This window comes from Adiantum capillus-veneris, chromosome 30, assembly GCF_014529385.1.
Source record: "Adiantum capillus-veneris isolate H3 chromosome 30, ASM1452938v2, whole genome shotgun sequence".
In the NCBI taxonomy this organism is placed as follows: Eukaryota; Viridiplantae; Streptophyta; class Polypodiopsida; order Polypodiales; family Pteridaceae; genus Adiantum; species Adiantum capillus-veneris.
Window position 1 is genome coordinate 8,049,083 of NC_140960.1, and position 17,137 is coordinate 8,066,219.

The following is a 17,137-nucleotide window of genomic DNA, read 5'->3' on the forward strand; positions in this document are numbered from 1 at the left end:
CTTGGGAAAAAGCGATGCACTCTTATAAGGATGTACTTTTGGGTGAGGGGTGAGGCTTCCACCTTTCATGTAGATTCTGTGGATAAGTTTCCTGCTTTGACTCAGCGGATGGGTTCTCGTATGGATGTGGTGGATGGAGATGTCCATATGGGCACCTCGACTTGATCCCTCTGTTTCTTGCCGCTGTATATATGATTCCTAATGCACAGTCACATTAAATGCATTTCATACAATGTGCGTGGGTTATGTAACCTTGATAAATGTCGATTGACCTGGCACTATGTACATACATGTAGGGCAGACATAGTTGTTCTGCAAGGACACAACCAGCATGACTTTGCTAGTCAGTGTTCTTATTTTGCTGGTTATTGGATTGCGTATGTTGGTTTACAAAATTATTCAAGTTTAATGATGTCGGTTTGGCATGAGCTTCAGCCTGTTCTGTTGTATAATGATCCATAGGGCCGTTGGATGGTGGTTCATGACCAACATACAAGATTATTCAGATTTAGTGATGTCGGTTCGGCATGAGCTTCAGCCTGCTCTGTTGTATAATGATCCACAGGCCGTTGGATGGTGGTTCATGAATGGTCAGGCATATGAATTTTGAGACATTTATGCACATACAGTATCTGGGTAAAGGGTTGCCTTATGGCGAGACATCTCTTCTCGCTCATGGACTTCAAATGCATTCCTTTGCGGTGATTATAATAATACCCTTGGTATGGATGATAGTACCACAGGTAATTCACATATGTTGCTTGCGGAAAGGCAAGAATGGGATTATCTCTTTGCTTCTACTCAGATGAATGATTTATGGCGGTGTTTCCATCCAAATGTCTCTGGATTTACTTTTCACCATGTTGCTCACTCTTCTTATCGAGCGCGGTTGGATCGAGGGTATTTGCTTAATTTGCAACAATATGAGGATTTTGTATGTGACGTGAGCATGGATTATACCTTGCATTATCGGATCATTACCCTATTTTGTTGAACTTGAGTTTTGGGCAGTCTCTTTGTGATCGGCCTCTTCCTAGGAAACGTATGTTGCATATTAAAAATGCTTATCTCACTCATGAGGCTTTTCGTGACATGGTTTCTGATATTATTCCCCCTCTGCTTGCTCACATGCATCTTGATCTTGATGTTGCCTGGTATCGCTTTGTTATGAGGGTGCAAAGTGTTATTTTATGACTATTGCACGCACTACATGCAATGCACTCGGAGGGATGTCAAGGATGTGAAGCAAGCTTGTCAACGGCTGCAAGTATTGGCTGATTTGCTGCCTTTGTCTAACTTTGAGATGTCGGAGTTGTGCCAAGCTTGTGTGTGTATTCAACATAATGATAAGCGAAAACTTGCTAAATGGCAGACGCGTACCCATCAACAGGCTTTCATGGATAAAGGTTGTGCTTCGAAGCAATTCTTTAAGCATTTGCATCATACAAGAGTGCGGGTTATGCTTTCCTGAGGTGTTTGGACTTCTTCAAAGCAAGAACTTGCTGATGCCATGGTTTTGCATTATTGACAGGTGTTTGCTGCTCCTTCTCAGGCATGTTCCACTGCTTGCCATGCGCGTCAATTGATGCTTTCTTTTGTTCATCAATCCGATCATATCCCCGCAAGATGCGTGTTGCCTTGAGGAACCGTTCACTAATTCAGAATTGCATTGTCCGTTGCTTGCACTGGACCGTTGGCGGTCTCCCGATTCGGATTGACTTACGGTGGAATTTTTCCTCTCCTTTTGGGAGGCTCTTGAACAACCATTGCTTTTCCTGATAAATGCAGCATGGGAGAAATAGGATTTGCCTCTTTCTTGGAAAGAAGGTTTACCGAAATTATTGCCTAAGCAAGCACTTTGCGAGCAATTCTCTCACTGGCGCCCTATTACTTTGATGCCGGTGGTTTACAAGATATTGGCTATGATGCTGGTGCACCGCATTATGGACCATCTTTTTGCAGGACTCCATCATGCTCAGTATGGTTCCATTCCACGTCGCCAGATTATGAACAATCTGGCTAATGTTATGACTGGCATGGAGTACGCTAAGTACACTCAGCAAGACGTGCTGGTTATGCAAGTTGATATTGAAAAGGCCTTTGATACTGTACAATGGGACTTCATTACTGCCACGATGAGGTGCATAGGGTTCGGTCCTAAATTGGCCAATGAGGTTTATTTTTTGTATGCTTGTAGTACGACTTCGGGGATTCTAGAATGTGGATTGCCATTCACCCCCTGTTGATTTATCTTGATCATCTGACCTCTGTTGAGCGTCTTCATGGTTTGCGGTTACCTTCGGGTCGTACCTTCAGGCCAGGCTTATGCCAATGACTCGTTGTTTATGCCTCGTAATCAATAGGCTTATGTTGAAGTGATTATGGAAGCCTTGGAATTGTTTGGCATTGCGACTGGACTTAAGAGTCAACTTTTGTAAATCAAAGCTTCTGCCTCTTCGTTCTTGTGATTGGCATAGTTTATTGTGGCCAGGTGAGATTGTTTCTCCAAAAAGTGATTACTAGGCATTTGGGTTATTCAATTGGATGGAATGTCTCTCACTCTCAGAAAGTCGATTGGGTTATGCAACGTTTGAATGTCAAATTGCATTTTTGGAAGTTATCCACTTGGCCATTACATGTTCGTCTGCAAATTGTTCAGAGTATCCTGATGGCATATGTTCAGTTCTTTTTTCCACTGATGCACCGGCCTCGTCGTTGTCTTGATTCTGTTATGTCAGACATTATGTCCCATTTGTGACGGGCCCATGCTCATAAAAAAGGCTTGCGTTTGATGTCGATGGAGAAGCTTTGCACTCCTAAACGTCTTGGTGGTCTTAATATCTTGGACTTGCGCAGGCATGTTCTTGCTAGGAAAGCGATGTTGTTACCTACACTTGCGCAACAAATTCAGCCTTGGACTCGATGTTTGCATACCTTGGTCAGCATGTTGTTACTTCCTCGTTTGGCCATTGGCAATCATCTATCTGGGAGGGGGCACATTCCTCTATGTCCTCTTGCTTCCACTTTGGTAACTGCCTGGAAAGAGGTTACAATTCATCTCTCATGGAATGCTCGGCAAGAAGGTGATTCAATTCGTTGGAGAGTCTCCATTGGAGCAGGCATTTCCTCTTACTTTGGTCGACCGCTCGCCTCGCGAGGATTATTTTTTCTCTGGTCGTGGCATTCGCTTTGGAAGTTGGTGATATCACTGCAGAGATACATCATCTTTCCTATGAATGTTCCTAGCTACACTATACAGCTGAATAATTATGTGTTTTTCCCTTGTAGATGGTCCTTTTGGTGGGTTTTCCTCGCTTAATCAAATCGGTTTACAAAAAAGTGTGTGAGTGAAAATCGGTGTCCGTAGTTCGCATTCTCTCTGTGTGCCTTCACACCTCAGCCATCTCTGTTGCCTCAGCCATGTGTGCCCACCAACAAGTGCTGCTCGTCCTCAGCTGCAATAGCTCTCGGTGCACCAAGTTCTCTCTATAGACTCCAGAGTCTATCAGCAGTGGCCCGTTTGGCTTCTGGTGCAGTTGTGAATCTCTGCATAATCAACTAGCAGGGTTCTGTACAGTTGTTGCATTTCAGTTCTCTCAGGTTTCTTTTGCAGCAAGCGTTTCAGCTTTCTTCTGCAACTCACAGTGTAGCAGGTCGCCCTGCGTCGTCAGCTAGTAGGGGTTTTTGTTTTCTTCAGTTCTGGTTGCTGCGATTAGTTTCAGAGCAGATAGTATTGGTGTTTTCTTCACCCGCGCTGCAAGATTAACGTTGACTGTTTGTTGGCTGGAAGCATATTGTTTATGTACAGACTAGTGGAAAGTGCAGTTTGATGTATGACAGTGGTTTGATGTATGCCAGTAGTGGTTCCATGTACATACTTCGTGCTCTTTGTTCCGATCTACAGGTCTTTGAAATCTAAGTTTACTAGCAAGGTTCTTTCCTCTCAATGTTTGCTCTTTGGGTAGCGTGCTTTTATGTCCGAACCTATTTGATAAGCTACAGGGGTCGGCCTACTTCAGTAGGATTGACCTAAAAAGTGGCTATCATCAAATAAGGATAGTTGATCAAGACATTGTAAAGACCGCATTACGCACTATGTTTGGTCTTTACGAGTACATTGTCATGCCTTTTGGCTTGACCAATGCACCAGCCACATTCAACCGTCTGATGGAGAAGCTATTCAGGCCTCACCGAAGCTTTATTGGAGTGTTCTTTGATGATATAATCATCTACTCTAATTAATTAGACAAACACAAGCAACACCTCCAGGTAATATTTCAAGTTTAATGAGAGAATAAACTTTATATAAATCGAAAGAAAAGTGAATTTTTCTTACAAGAGATTCAGTATTTAGGTCACATTATCTCTCAAGATGGCATCCAAATGGATCCATCAAAGTTAGAGGTAATAAAAGGATGGCCTAATCCAAGGAATTTACATGAACTAAGAAGCTTTATAGGTATGTGTGCATACTATAGACGCTTCATAGAAAAATTCTCACAACTCGCGGGACCATTACATGACCTAACAAAGAAAACGTTAGGTATACATGGTCCACAAAGGAGAACAATGCTTTCAAAAAGCTTAAAGAGAAGCTTATCTCTCAACATGTGCTTACACTGCCAGATCTCTCAAAGCCATTTGAGGTCCAATGCGACGCCTGTGGTGATTGCCTTGGAGCTGTTTTGCTCCAAGAAGGGCACGCCATAGCCTATGAAAGTCGAAGGCTCGACCCTGTTGAGGAAGCTCCAAGTATATATGAGAAGGAACTCTTAGCAGTCCTACATGCTCTAGACTCGTGGAAGCACTATTTATTGGGAACTCCTTTCATTCTGCGAACGGATCACCAAAGCCTTAAGTACTTCATGACGCAGACCAAGTTCTCCAACAAACAAATGAGGTGGACAAATTTCCTTTCCCAATTCCATTTTCATATTGCTAACATTGCTGACAAGCATAATCAAGTAGCCGATGTACTCTCAAGGCGACCGAGAGTGAATGCGGTGTCCATGCCAACTCACATTGATCTGTCTTCTATGATAGATGAGTACGCTATCGATGTCGATTTTAAAGATGTGATTTCAGCCCTTGCACTAGGGAAGAAGGAAGAACCATTTACCTTACAAGATGGTTATCTTCTCTATGGCAACAGGCTATGTGTTACTAACTCACTACGTGAGCAAGTAATGTATGAATCTCATGCTCCTCCTTATGCAGGGCATAGAGGGATTTAGTCTACCCTAAAAGGGATAGAAACATACTTCTATTGGCCTGCCATGAAAACAAACATACAAGAGTATGTTTCAAAATGTGTGGTATGCCAAAAGACGAAGTTTGATAAAGGAAAGCAACCTGGATTGCTTCAACCTTTGCCAATCCCTAATTCACCATGGGAGAGCATATCCATGGATTTTATCTTTGGATTGCCTAAGTCTATCCATGGGAATACAGGAATAAGAACGATAGTGGACAGGTTTAGCAAAAAGCAAATTTAATACCCGTCAAAAAGACTATCAAGGCCCATCAAATGGCAACCCTCTTTATATCACAAATCTTCAAGTACCACCGCTTGCCACTGTCCATAGTGTCGGTAGAGATCGTAGAATGACCAGTAACTTTTGAAAGGGACCCTTTGAGGATTTAGGTACAAGGCTAAACTTCTCTTCGGCCTATCACCCCCAAACGGATGGCCAAAGTGAAATAGCTAACCTAACAATCCTTGATCTACTAAAATCTTATGTTACAGAAGTAGATCAGAAGTCCCAATGGGAGAAGTACTTACCTTTAGTGGAGTATGCTTACAATAACATTGTACATACTTCTACGGAAAAAGCACGTTTTGAGGTGATGCAGGGAAAATCAAAAAGTCCCCTGCTACTCAAGGTACATGGGAAGATCTTCATTGAGATGAATAAAGCCGAGACTTGCAAGAATCTTTCCAAAAGATTAAGGATGCTATATCCATCTCTCAGCAAAGGCAAAAGGCTGTTGCTGATAAGCACAGAAGAGCCCTAGCCTTTAAACACAATGATTGGGTCTTGCTTAAGTTTCTCAAAGCTCGATTAAGGCACACGACAGGCAAGAATCCTACGGGGCACCAAAAGTACTATGCTAAGTTAGCAAAAAGGTACTATGGTCCCTTTCAATTCTTAGGCCGATCAATGAGATGGCCTATCAACTCAAGTTGCCCAACCATTGGCTCATACACAATGCTTTCCACGTGAGCCTACTAAAGCCTTACAAAGGAGAGCCACCTCAAGAAGCAACCATTGAAGACCCACCGAAGATCAAGGACCAAGAAGAGGTGTTGCAGCCCGAGTCCATTCTCCAACACGAAGACAAGGTATTGAGAGGCGGTAAGACTATCTGACGATATCTTATCAAGTTTAAAAATTATCCTTTTGAAGATGCTAGATGGATGCAAGACATACAATTAAAGGACAACCTAAACCTTGTTAATGCTTACAATGATTCCCTAGAGTAAGCAAATGTAAATATGTATAAATGAACAAAGTTTTGTCTTATAAGACTCTTTTTCTTTATTGTGCACAAATGTTAATAAATATGCATACTTAGGATCATGTTTGTGGAGACGACGTCTCCCGAATACCAAGTAGAGCTTATCACTCTACTATGGAAGATTGATACGGACTAATGTGCAGACATGCTTGCGGCAGCTAAGGCTCTCAAGCACCAAATGGACTAGTCATTCATTTTGGAACGGTGTCGTAGGGGAAAATAGGGACCCTCTACCCGCTAGCAAACGGACTAATGACTAGGCTTTATCTTCTCTATCTCATAGTCGAGGACGACTATGATTTCAAGAGAGAGGTAATGTCATAAAAACTAATATCTAATTCTCCCAAATGATTTTCTCATGTTAAACTGATCATTTAATATGGAGGTACCAGGGGAGTAAAAGTTAGAATATTGGTAAGGCTGCGAGCGGTCTCAACAGGGATCCAAAGGAGGGAAAATAGGGATCCAAAGGGGGACAGTCTGCAAAAGAGCAATGTGCATTAATGGAGCTTAAAAGACCTAAGGTTCAACTCCGTTAAGACTTCCATAGGCTAAGGTTCCAAAAATTAATTAAAAAGTCCAATGGCCAAAAGTGGGAAAATTGGATGGTTATGGGAAGACTAAAAAGCCTTCCCACATCCCTAGGAAGGAGGGGGCGAGCCCTAAAGGTAGGGGAAGAGAGAGAAATACACACACACTCCCAAGCTCTCCCTTTACACAAAGGGAATAATGGACACATGGCAGGCTCCTAGCCCAGATGCCCCCAATCTCCCCTCAGATCCTATTGGATGGCCATAGAGGTGGACCAATGAGAATTAGGCTAGAGTAAAATTAATCTAGTCAATTTAAAAATGCTTGATAAAAGAACCAATAGAAATTAAGCTCCCTAGAAGACTATTGGACAGTCTACCAAGGGGTCAAATGAGCATCCATTAGCCCAATGGCTTGCTTGATTTCTATTGGCCAGAAGACTAAAAGGTCCAATGAGAGTTTAAATAAATTATTTGAATTACCTAAAGCTCTCACAAAAGGGGAAAGGGGAACACATGTCACAAGACTATCAACTGTGCTTCTAAATTGCTATTGGCTAAGCTCTGCAGGAGCCAATGGGAAGCCAGCAAGAGCAAATGGGAAGAGGGGTCGACCAAGAAGAGAGAGAGTTGGCATTTTTAGGCTAACTAATTTGCTACACACACACACAACTCATGTGTTGAGCAAGAACTCCATCTCCTTCTCCAAGCATTGAGAAGTAGAGGCCTACACCAACAACTCTTGGCTATGGAATGCAAATCCAACCAAGAGCCAAACTTCAATGGCATGCTCATCTCCTCTACCATGCTAATTACTAAGCTAACATATGCTATACGAGTGATTATGTAAGGAGAATACTTCTTTCTCGTAAGATACGTCTTCTTCCCATAGTCACAAGGGACGCATTCCGGGACGGGGAACGGGGGGCAGGGGACGGGGGTCAAATGGATTTTGAGTGTAAAAAAGAGGGCGGGACGGTAAATAGGGACGGGAAGGTTGAAAAAGGGCATCCCCTGTGACTATGCTTCTTCCTCTCAATCTTTCCTTATTCCCTGCTAGCTCTCATCATCTTTGAAGGTGTGTGAGGTCTTGGGACTGAGGCTAGGCCCACTAGGTGTGTTTTTCAAGCATAATTTGGTGCATGAAGCTTCCATCTTCATTGCACCAACGAGTTTTGTCAAGAAACACAAAGATTGTATTGTACAAAAGTCTCCCTTGATGGGAGAAGCTTTAATACAAAGCCTTTTTGGAGGGGGGACCGGTTCCATGTAAATCCGGTCCTCAACTATTCAATTGTTCTATTTCTCTCTCTTTTCAAGTATTGTCTATGCCAAACTAGCTAGATGTAATTTCTATGTTGCTTTCTTCAACTAAGTACTCTCTCTATGCTCATTAGGAACTTGTTCTTAATGAAATGCTCACTATGTTATCATTTTCCGCTACACACAAGTTACTAGTGCATTAAATGTTACATATTCCTATGCAGGAACTTATGGACCCGGTTGCACAGTACGCTATGAATGCACTTATTTTGTTTTTCCCAGGGAAGATGCCTACTTCACAGGATGTCGGCCAATGGGTTGACTTTCTTCTTAAACGACAGGTTGTTCGAGGTGTTTATTTTGGTGCTCGGGAATTCTATCGAGTCCTTTTGGCAGATAATGAAGCTAGGAATAGGTTGCTAGAGATGTCTCCACTTTTCTTTGGCAATCAGATGACACATGTTCTACCGTGGGTGCTCACCAAGGACTATCAAAGTCTTATCCGTCATAAATACCCGATGTGGCTGGAAATAGTGGACTTCCCTCGTACATGGAGGCATTTTCTGCCGTTGTCGGTTGCGCAGCTAGGGAAGGTAATCTGTCCCCCAAAATTGGATGCGAACACCAATAGGTTTTGCATTCTATGGTATACTGATAAACCTACACCTGAAGGTATCATGGTTGACTCGGGGGACTCATGGGTGGGCAAGCGCCCTTTCAAACTCAAATGGGGCAAATTTGCCGATTCGTGTTTCCATTGTGGGTAAATTTGGGCACATGCAATCAGAGTGACTTGAACCTTTTCTACAGCCCCCCCCCCCCCCCCCCCTCTAGCCGTTCCGTCATCTGCTCCCGCCCCTATGGGTAAACCTGTCGTTGAGACTAAGCAGAATGGTGGCTCGATGGTTAATGTAGCTCATAATGTGGAAAAAGAGAAAACCAAGATTCCTCAATCCGTAGTTCTTGGTGGTGGCATTGTTGTAAAGGGTAAGAATGCGGGGTCTAGTGATTCTAGTGCTTGGGAGGTGCCTAAGAGGACAGTCAAGGTTCGCACTCCACCCTCCTCTCGCAATTATGTTCCACATGTCAATACTAATAAGAATGCAACGATCAAGCAACTTCCATGTAATGATAATCGCACGTTGATTGATGCGTGGGACAAAACGATGCATTCTTATAAAGATGTGCTTGTTGGTGAGGTTTCTAACTCGCATGTATATTCTATGGAAACCGTTTCTGCACTAAACCAACAGGTGCAAGAGGACGTGCACATGGGCATGCCTACTTAATTCTGCATGTTCTTTTGCCACCTATGCATCTCGTACAATGTGCGTGGGTTATGCAACCATGATAAATGGCGGCTAACCTGGCACTATGTAAATACATGTAGGGCAGATATAGTTGTTCTGCAAGAACACAATCAGCATGAGTTACAGATCAGTACTCCTACTTTGCCGGTTATTGGATTGCGTATGCTGGTTTGCATGGTTACTCCGGAGTCTTGATGATGGTTCGACATGAGCTTCAGCCAGTCCTTGTGCGTAATGACCCACATGGTCGATGGATAATTGTGCCATGTCTGTTAAATGGTCAGATTTATGGAATTGGAGGCATCTATGTGTATACGACCTCTGCGCAGAGAGCCGTGTTATGACGGGACATCTCTTCTCATCCATGGACCTCTAATGCACTCCTTCGTGGTGATTTCAATAATACTACTGATACGCGTGATAGTACCACAAACAACTCACATATGTTGCTTGTGAGAGACAAGCATGGGATAGGCTCATCGCTTCTACGTATATGCTAGATTTATGGTGCTATATGTATCTTGGACATACTTTTCAACATCATGTTCATTCCTCCTATCGCGCAAGGCTGGATAGATGGTATGTATTAAACCCACAGCAGTATGATGATTTTGTATGTGATATGAGGATGGATTACACTTTGCAGTTATCCGATCATCATCCTATTTTATTGGATCTGTACTTTGGGCAATCTCTCTATGCAGAACTCTTTCGCGAAAGCATTTGCTGCATACTAGCAATGCCTATCTTGCACATGAGGCCTTTCGAGAAATGATCATTGGGCTTGTTCCCCCTTTGCTTGCTCACATGCATCTTGATATTGGTGCTGCTTGGTTTTGTTTTGTTATGAGAGTGCAATGTGCTATTCAGGACTATGGTAAACAATACATGCATCGGATTCGTGGCAACGTTAATGATGCCAAGCAAGTCAGTCAACGGTTGCAGGATTTGGCTAACTTGCGCTCATTATCCGACTCTGAATTGTCAGAATTGTGTGAAGCACGGGTATGTATACAACTTAATGACAAGCGGAAACTTGATAAATGGCAAACGCGTGCTCGTCAACAGGCCTTTGTGGACAAAGGCTGTGCTTCGAAACAATTTTTCAAGCACCTGCATCACTCAAGGATTTCTCACGACATTAAGTGTGTAAAGCTTCCTTTAGGTGCTTGGACATCCTCCAAACAGGAGCTTGCGGATGTTATTGGTCTCGCGTTATAGACAGGTGTTTGCTGCTCCACCTCGACCATCTGCAGTAGTTTGTGAAGCGCAACACAGGTTGCTCTCTCATGTATATCCAATTATATCTTCTCAGGATGCGCAGTGCCTTGAGGAACCTTTCACGGATTCTGAATTACATTGTGCATTGCTTGCACTGGGCCGATGGAGATCCCCTAACTGGGACAGGCTTACGGTGGAGTTCTTTCTCTCCTTTTGGGAGATCCTTAAAGAGCCTTTGCTTTTCATGATGAATGCGGATTGGGAGAAACAAGAATTGCCAATTTCACGGAAAGAGGGTTTGCTTAAACTGTTGCCTAAACAAGCACTATGCGAGCATTTCTCTCATTGCCGCCCTATTACTCTGTTGCCTGTTGTTTATAAAATATTGGCTAAGTTACTGGTGAATCAGATTAAAGATCACCTTCTTGCTTGCATTCATCAAGCTCAGTATGGTTTCATACCTCGTCCTCAAATCACTGACAACTTGGCTAACGTTATGATTGGCATGGAGTATGCAAAGTACACGCAACAAGATGTACTTGTAATGCAAGTTGACATTGAGAAGGCTTTTGACACTGTGCAGTGGGACTTCATTGCAGCTACGATGAGGTGTCTTGGGTTTGGCCATAAATTAGCCAATGTGGTTTACTTCCTGTATGCTTGCAGTTCATCTTCCGGAATTCTTGAAGGGGAACTGACGGAATCTTGGCCTCTTGGTTGTTCCGTTAGACAAGGCTGCCCCCTTAGTGCACTCTTGTATGCAATCGCCAGGCGGTCTGCAATTACCATCGGGCCATAGTTTCGTTGGGCAAGCCTATGCTGATGACTCTTTGTTTATGCCTCGTAATTTCCAGGCTGATGTTCGAGCGATAATGGACGCTTTGGAGATGTATGGGCTTGTTGTTTGGTCTTAGAGTTGACTTTCGCAAATCCAAGTGATTGGCATGCTTTATTATGGGTAGGGGAGATTGTTCCTCCGAATGTAATTGTCATGCACGTGGGGTACCCAATAGGATGAAATGTCCTACATAGTCAAAAGGTGAGATGGATCATGCACCGCCTGAACGTTAAATTGCATTATTGGAGATTATCCACATGACCTTTACATGTTCATTTGCAGATTGTGCAAAGTATTTTAATGGCTTATGTTCAGTTCTTTTTGCGATTGTTACATTGGCCTCGACATTGTCTCACTTCTCTTATGTCATCGATTTTGTCTCATTCGTGGCGAGCTCATGCTTATAAAAAAGCACTACGTTTGATGTCGATGGAGAAACTTTGCACTCCCAAACGCTTCGGTGGTCTTAATATTTTGGATTTGCGCCGGCATGTTATTGCCAGGAAAGCCATGTTGTTGCATGTTCTTGTGCTACAATCTCGGCCTTGAGCTCTTATGATTGCCTCTCTGTGTCGGCATCTTATTACTTCTTCCTTGGTCATTTGTGACCTTCTCTTTGGGATGTCGTGTTTGGAAAGATGGAAGGATACATTCCTAGATGCCCGCTTTCTTCTAGTTTGATCTCTGCTTGGAAAGAGGTCACACTCCATTTATCATGGAATGATAGACAACAGAGGGATGGGAACTTCTTCATCTGGAGAGTCTTCATTGGAGCCGGGCATTCCCTCTAACTTTGATTGACTGTTCGCCTCGCCAGGCATACTTTCTCTCTTGTCGTGGCCTTCAAGTGGTCGCAGGTGTGGTTGATGAAGCGGGTTATACTTTCCAGTTTCCCCTTGTTGCTCGACGTTTTGGATTGGGTATGCATTACCGTCAGCTGTGGAGAGAGCTTCACCGCATGCTGGTTGACTTTTTGCCCATTCCACCCTTGGCTGATGGTCCTTGCATGCCTAATTGGTTTTTTCAGGACATGCCCTTTGCGGCGATGTCGGCAAGAAAGGTGTATGCTCTTCTTCTACCACAGCCTTGGATAGCACATCATTGTAATGCCTTATGGTCAATGCACAAGTCAGATACCTGTTGGAAGAAGCCACTCTCTGCTCTTTGGAAGAGCCACTTGCCTTCGAAGGAAAGATTCCAGATGTTTGCTTGGAGTTCTCCCAATGGACTCGTTCCTCAGTGCACGTTGTATCTGTTCTTCTCGGTGTGTTCGCTGCTCTACTACAGAAGAGACAGTGGTGCACCTGCTTTGGGATTGTAGCTTTACTAGAGATTTTCTTCGCCACATAGCAGCTTGTATGCGAATCCGCTTGCCCTCGGTGGTCTTCCATAAACGGTTTTGGGTGTTGAGCATCCTCTCGCCTTCCTTACAACGATTTGCGGCCTTCTTTATGTGGGTCAGATTTTGGGCTTATTGAACTCTGTGGCGTCAATGCAACGGCTGTATATTTCTCGATTCGATGTAAATCCTTTTCAGTTCTTTAAGCTTTCTCTTCGGCAGTCTTCACATTTTGCATGGGAGGTTGGTGATTTCACCCTAGAGATGCATCAGCTTTCCTATGAATGTTTCTAGCCCTCTTCCACAGATGAATACTGGCAAGGTCATTGCATAGGGACTCCCGGCCTATGGGACATAGCATGAGGAGATCCACCTTGCAGTTTGGAGCTGAAATGGTGATCTATGGACACACCCAAAGCGACTAGAGGAAGTGATGAGCAGTCGAGACATTCTCCTACTCACAGAGACACACGGGAGCCCAAAGAGGGGCCTACCGAGGATCCACAAACTCCAATGGGAGTCTACCCCACATGCTAGACGAGGCTATTTTCCAAGTGATTTTCCTCATTCAAAGGATGAAAGAGATGCCATCAGATAGACTCACACACAAAGCCTTCGACTCTCGAGGCCTCCAAACAGATTTCAAAGTCAGGCGAGCAAGACTCTTGGTACTCGTAGGTGAGAGAGTGGTTTGGAGCACATGGACTAGACATGGATAGATTACCACCCTTCCTAACTCACCCTTCATCAAGTTCTCACACAATGAGAGGAACACAGTACTCAGACAGGATCTATGGCAGCTTTACATCAGAGAGACATGGATCACCCCTAGACAGCCTTCCTCCCCTAAAGATGTATTATTATAGTGAGCATGTCAGGTGCAGCAGAAGGGAATAAGGATTTGCTCGGATCTAGTACTCCGCACACAAACAAAGGGACACTTTACTTCACTTGAAAGAACTGAACTAAACTGAAAGAAAGAGAGACACAAGAGAGAGAAAAGAGACGACACAGGGATGTCGGGTCACAACCCTCAAGGGTCCCCTTGCTCGCAGCACTGTTGCCAGAGCAAGTACTTTCTTTATTCTTGCACAAATGCTACTACAATGACTAAATGCCGAGATGCTCATGCTAATGGGTAATGACGCTATTGATGCTGGGTACTGAAGGTACTGATGGTACTGATGTTGGGTACTGGCACTGAGGTACTGTTGGGTTTATGTCGACGACGATGACATTGACAACGAGTACTCCTGGGTCTATGTCGACGACGATGATGTTGACAACGTGGTACTGATGGGGTCTATGTTGACAACGATGATGTCGTGACGAGGTACTGATGGAGTCTATGTCTACGACGAGGTACTGATGGAGTCTATGTCGATGATGATGGCGACTGTGACGACGACGACGACGGTGTCGTCGTCAAGTCTGAGATCTGCGATGACGATGACAATGTCAAGGACGACAGCGTCAAGGCTGAAAACTGAAAACGCTGGCTGATCTGTAGGGCTGATTATGGTGCTGATGGTTAGGGCTGGAAACTGGAAACTGTGTCGTGACGACGACGGAGACGGCGAGGCTGAAAAACTCTAAGACTGAAATCTGAAAACTGGCACGATGGATGGCTTTCCAGCGAGGATCTGCTGCCGGGAAGGGGATCTGATATCCGACGAGGCTAAGGGCTGGTACTATGGCAAAAACGTCGATGGCTGAAAACTGCCAAAAAACGCTAGGCTCTGCAGTAGTTGCAAAATGCTAGCTGTTGCTGGGACTTCTGCTGAGAGGCTCCTTCTGCTGTTGGATTACTGCTCCTCTGCCTCTACTGAGTGCCCAATGGGTTTCTTTTATAGATTCTTTAGCAATTTGCCCTACCTACTTTTCCAACAAAAGTCACTTATTTATAGATAAGTGAAAAATGTGTACTTTGGCAAAAAGAATTCTATGCTCTGGAAAATGCTCATCTGAAATGATTGTACTGTGCAAGAGAGGGTATGCAACTATGACCGACCTGGGCATGCACGTCCTGCTAGAGGCTCACAAAGTGCCAGGCTCAGTCTTAAGCTAGGCTGACTGATGCTAGACCATGGCAGAAGCATGTCCACGTGGCACAAGTGAAGTGCGCACGTGACAGAGCACTTCTTGACCATGCTAGACGAGGGGTTCATTCAGAGACCGCGTTGCAGGGACACATACATGCCACATATGTCACGATTGGTAATTGGTAAGCTCCGAGTATCATCACACTGGGTAGAGATACGAGGAGCACTTTGTTTGCATATGTAGAGCATATAAGAGGATCAAAGATAGATAAGAGGCTCTTTTTACAGGTTAGCCCACTCTATGACAGATCATGGAGTCTAGAGATCAGCACCAGTTGTATGACCATTGTACAGAACACTTGGCCTCTCCCAGCTCAAGGCTCCAAAATTAATCAAGACTCCCTTGGGGATGTTTTATACAGCCCGAAAACACAAAATGAAAAGCCCATCTTTCCCAAAAGCTAGACTCAACTTGAATGACCATTGTACAAAACACTTGGCCTCTCCCAGCTCAAGGCTCCAAAATTAATAAAGACTCCCTAGGGGATGTTTTATACAGCCCGAAAACACAAAATGAAAAGCTCATCTCTCCCAAAAGCTAGACTCAACTTATATATTTGTGAGAGTGACTCCCATGCTGGCAGGCTTTTCAAACCAGCAATCTCTTTTGTTCTATGTTTTCTGACTCACGCACCGACTTTTCCAGGCTGCACAAAGAATCGTTCCCGAATCGTCAAGGTCCAGGGTCAAGGCGCATGAGATCTCAGCCCTACATCTACTAGACTTTACTGACAGTAATCTCCACAGTGGTAGCTCGGATCACTGCCAAGTCAGCAGCCAGAAACTCTGCAGATGTACAGCTCCTCAATTTGCGACACATCAGCAGCCGCAACGAACGATGGTAGCCCGTGCAGGGCTGACAAGTCAGCAGCCGGAAAAAAATGATTGCCTCCTATCCCCTCTGTCAATATGCGCTCGACAAGTCAGTATGAGGAATAAAAACTTTGCCCCCCATCCCCTGGACTCCACGGCCAGGAAAGGACCTATAGTGTCCTCTTCCCCATAATAACTGCTTCCACCATGGCTCCCGGCCTCCGCTGTTCGCCATGTGGTAGCAGTTATTACGGGGAAAAGACACTAGAGCTCCTTTCCCCACACCATGAACTGCTAGAGCTGCTTTTCATCCAACTAGCCCCATGAGCTGTTGCCAACTGATCTGCTGCCATGTCATTGCCAGGCATGTCAGCTGCAGCCTGCACTTGTCGCCGTGTAAGCAGGCTGACATGCGACCTTGTTTAAGCCACCACAACAACCGCCAGGTGCTGCCAAATCACTGTCGCATCAGCACCGCTTCATCGTGAGCATATGTACATCTATAGCATGCTAGGGTTAGTGTTCATGAGATTTGGAAAGGGTACAGAGCCATTGCATACAGTAAACACCGTGTACATTTGTTTGCTATTTCATTCATGGCACAAACAGACAAGGACACCACTGTACATTGTTTTCTTTCATTGGCCAACATGGCCTTTTGCAGACGTTGATAAAATGTTTCTATTTCTATCTCTATTTCTACGCAAGCAAAACAAAGCTGGACTGCTAGAATGAAAAAAACCTCTGAAGACGCTCTAAAGTGAGCATGTCCCCCAAAGTACAACTTGACCATAGGACATGACGTGGCTGGAAAGCAGGAAACGGGATAACTGTAGTAAATCTGGATACGAGTCAAAAATGACTGGAGGCCAAAGGCTAAAAAATGAAAAGTGTCGAGGAAAAAACCAGTGTGTGTGTGTGTGCGTGTGGAGAGAGAGAGAGAGAGAGAGAGAGAGAGGAAAATCAACGTTTTTTTTTTGGTTTGAGTCAGTTAGGTCTGAGAGTGTGTGCTCCAATACAAACACACATAGAAATACTTGCCCCAAATAAAGATCATAGAAACTTGAATCACCTGTGTTTCCGCATCTTGCCTCATACGCTCATATCGTTGTGCCAGATGGCGGGCATCCTCGAGAGGAGATCCATTCACCATCGCCTTTAATGGTTCCACAACCTGAAAAGAAGGCAGAAGCATTATTCCA

General features: G+C 44.2%; 1 protein-coding gene across 1 annotated transcript in view; it reads right to left on the minus strand.

The window, feature by feature from the left end:
* Nucleotides 1-17,137, minus strand: part of LOC147417506 (SH3 domain-containing protein 3-like) — a 121,504-nt gene that overhangs the window by 13,267 nt on the left and 91,100 nt on the right. The window contains exon 5 of the mRNA XM_086506622.1: nt 17,008-17,109. Within this exon, the coding sequence (XP_086362748.1) occupies nt 17,008-17,109 (102 nt within the window). The remainder of the gene's footprint in view (nt 1-17,007; nt 17,110-17,137) is intronic.